Source organism: Plectropomus leopardus, chromosome 16, assembly GCF_026936395.1.
Source record: "Plectropomus leopardus strain MGB_pleo_1.0 chromosome 16, ASM2693639v1, whole genome shotgun sequence".
Classification (NCBI taxonomy): domain Eukaryota; kingdom Metazoa; phylum Chordata; class Actinopteri; order Perciformes; family Serranidae; genus Plectropomus; species Plectropomus leopardus.
The window spans coordinates 1,085,001-1,097,500 of NC_142191.1; the positions used below are offsets into that span (position 1 = coordinate 1,085,001).

The 12,500-nt window shown below is 44.5% G+C and overlaps 2 protein-coding genes across 5 annotated transcripts in view; one reads left to right on the plus strand and one right to left on the minus strand.

Annotated features, from left to right (window-relative positions):
* Window positions 1-8,935, plus strand: part of tnfaip2a (tumor necrosis factor, alpha-induced protein 2a) — a 10,816-nt gene extending 1,881 nt beyond the window's left edge. For 2 of the 4 annotated variants that reach the window (XM_088089815.1, XM_088089817.1), the window contains exons 2-13: window positions 976-1,083; window positions 1,183-1,661; window positions 1,767-1,978; window positions 2,854-2,968; window positions 3,064-3,186; window positions 3,388-3,482; window positions 3,563-3,655; window positions 3,773-3,899; window positions 4,278-4,403; window positions 4,624-4,773; window positions 5,005-5,129; window positions 7,203-8,935. In XM_088089815.1, the coding sequence (XP_087945941.1) occupies window positions 976-1,083; window positions 1,183-1,661; window positions 1,767-1,978; window positions 2,854-2,968; window positions 3,064-3,186; window positions 3,388-3,482; window positions 3,563-3,655; window positions 3,773-3,899; window positions 4,278-4,403; window positions 4,624-4,773; window positions 5,005-5,129; window positions 7,203-7,392 (1,943 nt within the window). In that variant the 3' untranslated portion in view covers window positions 7,393-8,935. The remainder of the gene's footprint in view (window positions 1-975; window positions 1,084-1,182; window positions 1,662-1,766; window positions 1,979-2,853; window positions 2,969-3,063; window positions 3,187-3,387; window positions 3,483-3,562; window positions 3,656-3,772; window positions 3,900-4,277; window positions 4,404-4,623; window positions 4,774-5,004; window positions 5,130-7,202) is intronic. The other 2 variants (XM_088089816.1, XM_088089819.1) reach the window with 1 other exon arrangement.
* A 2,456-nt stretch (window positions 8,936-11,391) lies between these two features.
* Window positions 11,392-12,500, minus strand: part of ckbb (creatine kinase, brain b) — a 10,241-nt gene continuing 9,132 nt past the window's right edge. The window contains exon 8 of the mRNA XM_088089839.1: window positions 11,392-11,782. Coding sequence (XP_087945965.1) covers window positions 11,604-11,782 — 179 coding nt within the window. The 3' untranslated portion in view covers window positions 11,392-11,603. The remainder of the gene's footprint in view (window positions 11,783-12,500) is intronic.

Here is a 12,500-nt window from a genome sequence, read left to right on the forward strand (position 1 = left end):
AATGTTCGTTATTTTATTGAGAAGGGTGATTGATTTCCGCTCAGATCATCTGCAGACGATGATGATCAGGTTATTGATCTGTGAGAAGCATCGGTTTGATGACAGATGAGAGGATCAGTGTCAGTGCGCGGTGAACTGATCCGGACTGTTCACGCGCAGCCTCGTGTGTCTGACTCACTACAGTCCTTTATGTCAGTTTAGATCATTAAAATGTTTGGTTTAACTTTTATATCTGATCAATATTTGCTGTTGTTGTTTATCTCAGAGGACTTCACGAATCAAAGGTTTGAGTATCTGACACTTGGACCAAACTCCATCTGAAAACTTCACTATTTAAGATCTTAAAAGAAAGTTTCAGCTCTGTGATTTAGAAATTCATGAAGTTCTCCACAAAACTTAGTTCAGACTTTAGACAAGTTAAAAAGCGTGAACGTGTCAGAAATATAATAATATAATAATGATCAATAACAATGAATTATATCAAATATTATATGATTTACATGAAATCAAAACATTTTTAAGGAGAACATCGGAAAAAGGCAAAATGGAACACGGCATGAAGTATCCCAAAAACTGCAAGAAATTTGGCAAGTGGATTTATAAAAAAAAAATGTTTCTAAAAAGGCGGTGTCTCCTGCGGTGTCTGCTCTGCCGGTTTCTGCATCGGTGTCCATTTCCCTTATTTATTCATTTGTTTGTTTGTTTATTGAACTTTTCTGTGTTTTTGTTGGTTTTGTTTTGTTGATTCTTCCTAATTTTCAGGTAATGTTCTTTTTTTATTTTTTTTCTATCACTTCTTGCTAGTTTCTGGGTTTCTTCTTAAGTGGTTCTTGGTCTTTTCCCGCCTGTATTTGAGGACGGTGTGGTTGGTTTCAAAGGGTTAAATGATTCAGAGTTTTGATGGTGGAACTTTGCAACATTAAACTGACAGCAAAACATTTATTTAAAACTATCATGAACGTGTTGTTTATGAAGCAGGAGGTGTTGAGGAGAACCGAGACGGAGAGAAGATGCTGCCCAAACTGAAGAACCCTGCAAAGATCTGGAAGAACCGCAAACAGCAGAACCACAATGACACTGCAGGTGAGAACCAAGAGAACCTCAGAGAGAACACAGTCAGAACCAGCTGAACCAGCTGGTTCCAGAGGGACTCATTCATCAGATTGTGGTTTTGTGTTTCAGAGAATGAGCTGGACTGTGAGGAGGCCCTGCAGCAGGAGCAGCAGGAGGAGGAGCAGCTGGAGGAGGTGAGCAGGAGGCTGATCCTCAGAGAGGAGCAGCTATTCAGTCAGGACTCCCCCTGTGTGGAGGAGGAGGAGGACCGGCTGCAGAGAGACTTCGAGGCTCTCAGACTGCAGATATGGATGGCAATCCACAACACCTTCACATCCTCCTCCTCCTCCTCCTCCTCCTCCTCCTCCTCCTCCTCCTCAGGGCAACTGAAGGTCCTGAGGAGCGCTGTGGCCTCCATCCAGCAGCAGGAGGTGCAGGACCGGCGTTGGACGGACTGTGCAGATGACAGAGTCCCGGTGTGGCGTCCTCAGAAGTGTCTCAGCACTCACAACACTCTGCTGCAGAACATGGTGGAGTCCAGACTGACGAAGGCCGCCGAGGACGAGTGCATCGGGACGGATGGACTGTCCACTGCTCTGAAGAGACAGGTGAGTCATCAACATACAGGGCATTACTGATGTACCTGTGCAGGTGTGCAGTATGATATCATGTACCTGTGCAGGTGTGCAGTATGATGTCATGTACCTGTGCAGGTGTGCAGTATGGGTAAGCGTGTGAAGGAGGACCTGCTGATGGTGGTGCGGGCGGTCCAGGACTGTTACCCGCCTCAGATGGACATCCTGAACTTTTACTCGGGACTCTACCATCAGACGTTCTCGGCTCGCCTGACTGAACTCGCTGCTGCTGGACTGGAAACGGACGACTGCAGCTACCTGCTGTTCTGGATCAACCACCTGTACCCACAGTGAGTCCACTGAACGCTTCACCTCACCGCGGCCGAAGCTTCAGAGTCCAGTCAGAGTTTAATTTGAGGTCTTCAGGTTTTCAGCTGACAGATTAAAGAAGTGAATCAGTCTGTTTATCTGAGCTGGACTGACAAACGTATTCAGGTTTTGGATGTTACTGAACAGCAGTGGACAGATCATCGGTCTGGCTGATCATCAGGGTCAATATTTGGCATTTTTCCATTTATCTGTATCAGCGCTTTATATTTATGATCATCGATAAAATTAATTCATGAAAAAATGTGAGTATTAAACACCAGGGAGGGCAGCCTGCATTATGTGCAAAGAAAGCGTCAGCATGGGAGGAACTTTTACTTTGTAAAACCAGAGGAAGACAATGTCATTTATTCTTTTTTATTGAAATTTTCACAGTACTTGTTGAAAGGCATTTAAAGTGTTGGATTTCCAAATTCTAAATATTAAAAGAAATATTTTCATTTTCATCACAAATACTTATTGGTTCCAAAAACCTGTTATCGCTCTCATTAACTACTAATAATCGTATCAGTATCAGACCTGAACTCTCGTCCCCTAATGTGCAGTATATTTCACTCTATACATAAAAAATACTATGCTATGAAATAGAAGCAAATGTGAGAATATTATGTTGTTAAAAATACAAGTACAATAAGTCGTAGTATTGTGTGTATTATTGTGTTATGTAATGCTACATGCATGTATTAGATATTAAAGAAGTGAACGTGGAACAATAACATATTTCTAATATTCACGTCATAATTCAGAAGAAGGTCAAAACTGACATTTGATGAGAGATTCAGTGATGTGGAGCCAGTCGTACCTGTGAGCTCTCAGGTGTGTTTGTTTCCTCCTGCAGTGAGATACTGAAGCACGACGAACTGGAGGGGAAGATCAAGACCGCCTGTCTGGGTTCTCTGCTGCTGCAGGACCACCTGACCCGCCTGGAGGACCGGTACCTGAGCCACAGAGAGGTAAAGACCAGCAGACCGGTGGGAACTGGTCCCAGTCTGCAGATTATCTATTTCCTGTTATTTTAATATCAAACCGTCGTTTTTATTTCCTTCAGGACAAAGTGAAGCTGTGGCTGAACACGGCTCTGAGGAGAGAGGAGGAGGGCTGGCTGAGCGGGCGCACACCTGAACTCATCGACCACTACTGCTTCAGTCCACTGGCCATAGACGTCATACAGGTGAGACTCAGGCAGGATACAGTCAGTACAGGTGAGACTCAGGCAGGATACAGTCAGTACAGGTGAGACTCAGGCAGGATACAGTCAGTACAGGTGAGACTCAGGCAGGATACAGTCAGTACAGGTGAGACTTAGGCAGGTAGTTAAGTGAGCAGGTGTGTCTCAGGTGTACCTGCTCATGTCTCGGTGTTTGTCTTTCAGGTGATGGACAGCTCCCTGACTGAGCTGCGCTGTGTGATCAGAGACCCAACTAAAGCTCAGAGGATCACAGCTCACCTGGAGAGCTTCCTGAGCAGGTAGGCCCCGCCCCCTGAGCTCATGAATATTAATGAGGTGCGTTGATAATCCAGGTGTGACGTCACTGTGTGTGTTTCAGCTATCACAAGTGTGTGGAGGAGTTCATGAAGGGAACACACAGTAACATCTGCTCGGTGGTCAAAGCTCACCTGGTCTGTGAGCAGCAGTTCAGGTACCATCACACACCTGTTACACCTGTCAGTCTTCATGTCCTGAAGCATTCTGGGAACTGTAGGCAGTCTCTGCTGGACACTGCAGCTGCTGACTGGCTCTCTGTGAATATCTTCAGGGATTACATCACAGATCAAACAGGAAGTCTGTCGGAGCAGCAGAGACGTCGCTGTCTGGACGCCCTGTCAGCCCTGAAGGATTGTGGGTACAGGTGCCTCACCTGTCCAATTCACACCCAGCTGAAGGTACAAATACTGCAGTCATTCACGGTTATCCTCTAACCACCGCCACTTCATCAATGAACAGAAACAGTCACTGATCAGGGGTCTGAAATCGAGGATCAGTATTTGTTTTTTGATTCTGTATAAAAAAAATACTATTGAGCACTTGTTTTTAAAATCAGATTTCAAAAGATCAGGAAATATTTCATGTTGACCTGTCACATCTCGTATCGTACCAGATCATAATGTTTCGCATCATATTATATCGTATCGCATCGCGTCGTATCGTATCGTATCGTATCGTATCGTATCGTATCGTATCGTATCGTATCGTATCGTATCGTATCACATCACATCAAAGTCTGGCAGTACACAGCTTGAATTATCACTTGATGTTTCCAGGTGTGTCTCAATCACCTGTGGACGGCAGCCTGGTTGGAGGGGTCACTTCCTGTTGTGGACTCTCTGCTGGACTCTTTGAACCAGCAACTGACTGACCTGGCAGACCTGAAACCCACCTGCAGGCAGGTGAGACTGGTTACCTGGTTACAAGGGTTGCAGGATGTGGGATTTTTTTTTGCTGATATGCCAAAATATGCAGAATAAGCAGAATACAGCATGTTGGTCGATTCTGTTATTTCATTGTAAAGCTGATATCTGCTGATGATGATGATGATGTGCCGATATTATCGTGCATCCCTACCGTTTACCGGTCTGTCCGTCTGTCTTTCTCTCTGTGTGTGTGCAGTCCCTGCTGTGTGTCCTCCATGAGGACGTGGTCCTAAAGTATGTGAAGAGGATGATGAAGACGAGGGTGAAGAGCAGAGAGCAGCAGGTGGGTGGAGCTCAGAGGATCACTGAAGACGCCCAGAAGATCAATGACTTCTTCAGCCAGGGGGTGAGACACATGCACGCTCACACATGTGCACACTTATACACAAGCACACTCATACACGTGCACATACACACTTCTGGTTCCCAGCAGGATTTTGTCTGGGCTTTTTCTGGAACTGTTTCACATCACGACCTCCAACATGTGACAGTAAAAATGTACTGCTGTAGTAGTACTGTAGTAGTGTTGCAGTGGTACTGCAGTAGAGTTACTCCAGCACTCTGTTTGTGTCCTCAGGGCTGCAGTGAGTCTCTGTGGCTCGGTCAGATGCTCTGCAGGGTCGCTGAGGTTCTCTGTCTGCAGGATCCTGGAAGTATTCAGCTGGAGCTTGTCAGTCTGGCCAGAACCTTCCCCGACCTCAGGTGAGAATGTCCACCGCAGCCTCAGGTGAGAATGTCCACTGCAGCCTCAGGTGAGAATGTCCACCGCAGCCTCAGGTGAGAATGTCCACTGCAGCCTCAGGTGAGAATGTCCACCGCAGCCTCAGGTGAGAATGTCCACTGCAGCCTCAGGTGAGAATGTCCACTGCAGCCTCAGGTGAGAATGTCCACCGCAGCCTCAGTTCTTGCCTGACATCCGTCTTCAGCGTGTCATCAGGCCGGACTCTCTGTAGTTGTATTTTGTGCTTCATGATGCTCCACACATGTTCAGTCAGAGACAGGTCTGGACTGCAGCAGGTCAGTCTAGTAGCTTACCAAAAAGCCGTGCCGTTGGAACATGTGCAGAACGTGTCTCACTGTCTCGCCGGAATAAACGGGAATGTCCCTGAAAAAGACCTTGTCTAGAAAGGCAGCATATGTTGCTCCAAAACCTGTATCATACAGGTTTTTCAGGCATGTAAATACAGGCTGTTTGTATCTTTCAGTAGCCCAGAGGACAGGATGTCCGTGATGTGGACCTGTAAGACCACTTTGTGTCAGTCCATCTCTGAGCTTGGGCCAGAGAAGTTCTGTTTTTACAGTTTCTGGCTCTGATAAATGGTGTTATTTTGGTGATTTTAACAGGTCTGTGGTCCTTCGGGTTTTGAGCAATGTTTTTTTTAAAAAACAAAAATCTTTATAATTAAAGAAAAAATTGTCAAAAGGTTTTCTTGAAATGCCACCAAAAAATGCCTGAAAAAAATCACCAAAGTATTCTCTTGAAAAACTGCCAAAGAATTGAGAAGGAAAAATTCCAAAATATTTTCCTCTAAAAATCACAAAAAAAATCAAAATATTTCCCTGAAAAAATACCAAATATTAAAGGGAAAAAAAACACCAAAATGTTTCCAAAATCACAAAACAGCTGTTGTCTATCTGCTCACATTTTGCACTGCGTGCACACAGGGTCATACACAGACCTGTGCTCAGGTGTGCAGCTGCAGAGCGATGGGCTCTGAGGGGTTAACTACGTCTCATATTGGATATCCAAACTCTGAAGCAGTGACCTGGATCAGAGTGAGACAAACAGCCGGTTGCCGTGGGAGACGGCAGGTGCGGCTGGGTGGGGCTCAGGTGTCACAGGTGTGAGTGGAAAAACGCTGCGAGGTGTGCAGCTGCAGACAGTCTGTGAGTCTGACGGAGAGGAGGATCCTCACTGATCGATCAGAGTTATTGATTCTGTTTGTCGTCATCAGTCGATCGAATACGTCCTTCAGTTTGAATCGGACGCTCTGATTGGCCGTTGGGTGATCGGCCTCTTCCTGTTAAAACCTTTTTATCTTCCTTCTGTTTGAAGCTGTTTCTTTTCTGCAGACTCAGATTAGTTTCAGCGTTTCTGGTAAACGCTGATCTGCTTCCCCTCGTCTGATTGGCTGACTGGTTCTTTCAGTTGCTGACTCAGCAGGTAGAAACATGTCATTTTGGCGTCGTTCCTCCTTCCAGAGAGATTTGCCAAAACAGGGCGTGCCTGAAGATGTCACCTCTGAGTCTAAATGAAAAATAACGGCGAGTCTGAGGACAGATGAAAGGGTTAATCTCACACAGAAACATGAACGTGGTGACGTCTGAAATCACTCTGTGCTGCAGCCTCAGACTCAGCTCTGCTGACTCGATTTGATTCTGTTTATTTATTATGAATTTAAATGTTTTATTTTATTTATTACATTTTTAATGTGTTATTTGATTATGAAAACTTTTTTACACTCTGGAATCTGAAATCATTTCTTGGATTTTAGGACATTTTCATGATTATAGGATGTTTCTAGGATTATAGGATGTGTGTAGGATTTTGGGACATTTCTGGGATTTTGGGACATTTCTGTGTGATTTTAGTAAAATGTGTCCAGGAGCAGTGTCTCAGTGTCTTTCTGTGAACAATCATCAATAAAGATCCATTAAAAATAATAAATACTGTGATATTGTGTGTGATGACCTCACTGTTGACTGCAGGAGCTCTTCTTTGTTGGTGTCAGTGTCGGTCTCACCTGTCCCCTCCTGTCTGTTGTGTCTCCGCAGTGACGCTCACGTGTCGGCGCTGCTGTCTCTGAAGAGCGGCCTGTCGGCGGCTGACATTCGCTCCATCAGACGCAGCGTGGAGGAGAACCGCCTCCTGGATGTCTCCACCAATCAGAGCCCGCCATTCTTCTCCAAGGTCAAAGTCAAATGGATCAATAATAAGATCAATCAGATGGGTCTGAAGACCTGAACTGTTGTAGCACATTAGCATGTTAGCGGTCAGTCAGTATTTCATATGTACTCACAGTGTGTTGCTGCTTTATCACAGTGCATTTTATTTTGAAGGGGGTTATGAAGGACAGGGAGCTAAACTCTGTTTGGTACAGACCTCAGATCAGTGACTTGGAGTTCCTCAGGGCTCCATCATGGATCCTCTGCAGAACCTGGAACTGAAGCTGTATGTGAACATGTGTCAGCTGTGAATGAATGAAAATACTGCGAATAATGAAAGAAACTTTCAAATATTATGTTAAATGTTATTATTCAATCAACTTAAATAACCACTAAAGTTCCACCACACAGATTTTTGTGGGAAACCCCCAAAATTCCAAACCCACGGGCCTGCAGGCCTGGAAGGTTTTATTTCAAAAGTTTGGCAATATTTTTTTTCTCTTACAATTCTTTGCAAGTTTTCTTTTTTTTTAAACGTTTTTTGTGAGTTTTAAAAAGTTTTGCCATTTTTTTGCTTTTTTTCATTTTCCTTTTTGCCACTTTCTTTTTTTATAATTTGGTTGTTTAAAAGACATAAACTTGTGGGCCAAGGCATGTTTTCCTTAAAAGTTTGGCAATTTGTTTTTCTCTTAAAGTTTTTGGCCACATTATTTTATGTTACTTTAAATTTTTTAATGAGCTTTTACAAAACATTTGGCTTTTCTGTTTTTCTTAAACTTGTTGATGATTTTTATCTTCAAAACTTTTTGCAATTTTGTTATTCTTTAAAAAAAAAAAGGTTTTCATTTTATTTTATTTATTTATTTTTGAATTTTATTTTTGGTTGTTTTTAAAGGGCCACCAAAATAAAAATCATGTTTCAGAGGGTAAAAGAACCCAGAGGGAACGTGTTCCTGACAGAACATCAGCTCGGCCTCACAGACGGACTCTGTTATCACAGTTTCCAGATCGTCACATGACTTCAGTCTGTTTCTTGTTTGCAGCAGATTCTTGAACTCACATCAGAAACTCAGTAACACTTTACAGCTGTGAGCCCGAGCTGCCGCTGCTGCTGAACGCTGTCCTCCAGGTTCTCGAGGTTCTCCAGGTCCTCCTGGAAGACACCTCGGGGTAACAGATCAGTAACAGATGGATCGGTACGTCTGATTTGTTCTTTTTATTTGTTAAAATCCCCATCAGCTGTGTCCTAAAGCACAGCTAACCTCCACCAAGCTCCACAATGAAAACATATGACTGTCAGTACAAAAAACAAGACAGAGAATTAACGATATATGTGATAAATGTATTTGCATGTATGAATTTATGTGTATGTAAATTAACAAAGTTTGCAGCGAAAACTACAAATCTTCATCATAATATTGTATGTTAATCAAAAAATCTTTAAAAAGTCAAAGTACAGTCAAAAAAACATTAAACCTCTCAGCAGAGAAAAAGCAGTAAGTGCACATTTATGAATTTATGTGTGTGAACAGAAACCCTCAATAAAGTTTGCAGCAAAAAACTACAAATGGACTTTCATGGACTCCTGGAACATTTTCAAGGACTCCTGGAACTGAACCTGTTTATTATGAAACAAGACAGTCTCAGTCAGCTCTGTGTGTGTGTGTGTGTGTGTGTGTGTGCGCGCGCGCACTGCCCTCTGCTGGTCAGAAACACAAATCGTTTCTATTTCAGATTAAAACTTTAGAACTCCGTTGAAACGTCACTGCTCAGGTGTGCTGCTCACTCAGGTGAAGGGGGCGTGGTCACGCGGAACAAACGAGAGGACGGTTTGAAGAGGAGAGACACTGGCGCCAAGAGGACTCTTTTCATGGTGGGACCTCGACCCACTGAAGGCACCAGTGCAACGAATAAACCAGTGAACCAGTGAACCAGTGCAGCTGGAGGAGCGCAGACTGAGAACCGGCCGGTTCACACTGGATTATTTCTGTTTTCAACATCCATCGGTGAGTTTGATTCTCCTGTTTCTGCATGTTAGAAGACAGGGGACATGTTGGAGGAGGAAAGTGGATATATATTGACAGAGGAGGACAGTGGACATATATTGACAGAGGACATGTTGGAGGAGGACAGTGGATACATTTTGACAGAGGACAGAGGAGGACAGTGGACATGTTAGAGGAGGACAGTGGATACATTTTGACAGAGGAGGACAGTGGACATGTTAGAGGACAGTGGATATATATTGACAGAGGTTATGTTGGAGGAGGACAGTGGATACATTTTGACAGAGGACAGAGGAGGACAGTGGATATATTGACAGAGGACGATGGACATGATGGAGAAGGACAGAGGATATGTTGGAGGAGGATAGTGGATATATATTGATAGAAGACAGAGGACATGTTGGAGGAGGACAGTGGACATGATGGAGGAGGACAGTGGACATGTTAAAGTATGACAGTGGACATGATGGAGGAGGACAGTGGACATGATGGAGGAGGACAGTGGATACATTTTGACAGAGGACAGAGGAGGACAGTGGACATGTTAGAGGAGGACAGTGGATATATATTGACAGAGGTTATGTTGGAGGAGGACAGTGGATACATTTTGACAGAGGACAGAGGAGGACAGTGGATATATTGACAGAGGACGATGGACATGATGGAGAAGGACAGAGGATATGTTGGAGGAGGATAGTGGATATATATTGATAGAAGACAGAGGACATGTTGGAGGAGGACAGTGGACATGATGGAGGAGGACAGTGGACATGTTAAAGTATGACAGTGGACATGATGGAGGAGGACAGTGGACATGATGGAGGAGGACAGTGGACATGATGGAGGAGGACAGTGGACATGTTGACAGAGGACAGTGGACAGTCACTCAGGTCCAGCAGAAACACAAAGAGGAACAAAATACTAAAACTGAACTTTCTAAATACATAAATAAATAAATACAAATATAAATAAAACAAGAAATAAGTTTATACCTGAGACTGATGTTAAAAAAACAGAGCAGCATTGTGTGTTAGCATTGTTTTAATTATTACTGTATATTGTGTGTATATTTATGTTTTATATTCTTAAATACTTTATACTCATTTCTACTTCAGGGCCACTGTAACGAGCCACAATCACAAAAATGATGATTATTCATTTCATTCCATTTTTTGACAAAACCACAGGGAGCTGCAGAGCCGCAGAGTCGCAGAACTGCAGGGCCACAGAGCCTCAGAGCTGCAGAGCCTCAGAGCCGCAGAGCCTCAGAGCTGCAGAGCCTCAGAGCCGCAGAGCTGCAGAGCCGCAGAGTTGCAGAGCCTCAGAGCCGCAGAGCTGCAGAGCCTCAGAGCCGCAGAGCTGCAGAGCTGCAGAGCCGCAGAGCTGCAGAGCTGCAGAGCCGCAGAGCCGCAGAGCCTCAGAGCCGCAGAGCTGCAGAGCTGCAGAGCCTCAGAGCCGCAGAGCCACGGTTTGCCCACCACGTGGAATGAACTAAAAAATGTCCCTCATTGGCAGCCAGACTTCAAAACACAAACATCACTAAAGTGAACAAACCATTTCTGTCAAGTTTTAGTATTATTGAGTATTAATAGTTTGGCAGGTGGCATCCGGAGTAGGGGAAGGGCGCCACCTGGTGACGCTGTGTTATATAAAGCTACCTGTGGGAGGAACAGAGGCTGCATGTTGGTGAAGGCCGGCGGAGTGAGGCACGTGCTCACCTCACTGCATGCTGCGCGTCAGGAACACTGACACTACATATATATATATATATATACATATATATATATATGTAGTGTAGCTGTGAGTACATGTTGTATATGTGTGTGTATAAAGAAATAAAGAAGACCAGGGATTAGTCTGGGCCACAGATTTTATCAGGTATATGTTTCAGGTGATATATATATATATATATATATATATATACATACACACACACACACACACACACACACACACACACACACAGTATATATATGTATATATACATACATATGTTTGTATATATTAAAATATGTATGTGTATATGTGTATATGTATATATGTGTGTATATGAAGGAGACAGCAGCGATTAGTCGGGGCCACACAGACTTTATTAGATATATGTTTCAGGTGTTAGATGGGTCCAACAGGAAATAGAAAATCCTCGACATGTTGGAAGACTGCGGTCTAACTGAGCGGCTCTAAACGTCCCTCGCTTCAGGACGGATTCTGATTGGTTACAGTGAGGGGGGTGAGGGGGTGGTGGTGGGGGACGGGTGGGGGTCGGAGGTTACAGTGACACAGTTCACTTCTGCTCGGGCATGAGGTCGTCGATGCTCTCCCCGCCCTCCAGGCGTTTCTCCATGTCCACCAGCAGGTTGACGCCGTCCACCACCATCTGCACCAGCTCCACCTCCGAGAAGCCCAGGCGGTCCGCGTTCGAGATGTCAAAGACTCCGCCCACCGCCGCTGTGTCCACGCCACCTGGGAACAGGAAGTGATGTCACAGTTACACCGCCTGCTCACAGGTGAAGCACAAATGCACTGATGACATCATTGCTCCTGGCTGCCTGTCTGTCTGCTCAGCTGTCTGTCTCTCCACTGTCTCTCTGTCTGTATTGACCTGTCTCTCTCTGTTTACCTGTCTCTCTCTGTTTACCTGTCTGTCTCTCTCTGTTTACCTGTCTGTCTCTCCCTGTTTACCTGTCTGTCTCTCTGTGTTTACCTGTCTGTCTCTCCCTGTTTACCTGTCTGTCTCTCTGTTAACCTGTCTGTCTCTCTCTGTTTACCTGTCTGTCTCTCCCTGTTTACCTGTCTGTCTCTCTGTTAACCTGTCTGTCTCTCTGTGTTTACCTTTCTGTCTCTCCCTGTTTACCTGTCTGTCTCTCTCTGTTTACCTGTCTGTCTCTCTGTGTTTACCTGTCTGTCTCTCCCTGTTTACCTGTCTGTCTCTCCCTGTTTACCTGTCTGTCTCTCTCTGTTTACCTGTCTGTCTCTGTTAATCTGTCTGTCTCTCTCTGTTTACCTGTCTGTCTCTGTCTGTTTACCTGTCTGTCTCTCCCTGTTTACCTGTCTGTCTCTCTGTTAACCTGTCTGTCTCTCCCTGTTAACCTGTCTGTCTCTCTCTGTTTCCCTGTCTGTCTCTCTGTGTTTACCTGTCTGTCTCTCCCTGTTTACCTGTCTGTCTCTCTGTTAACCTGTC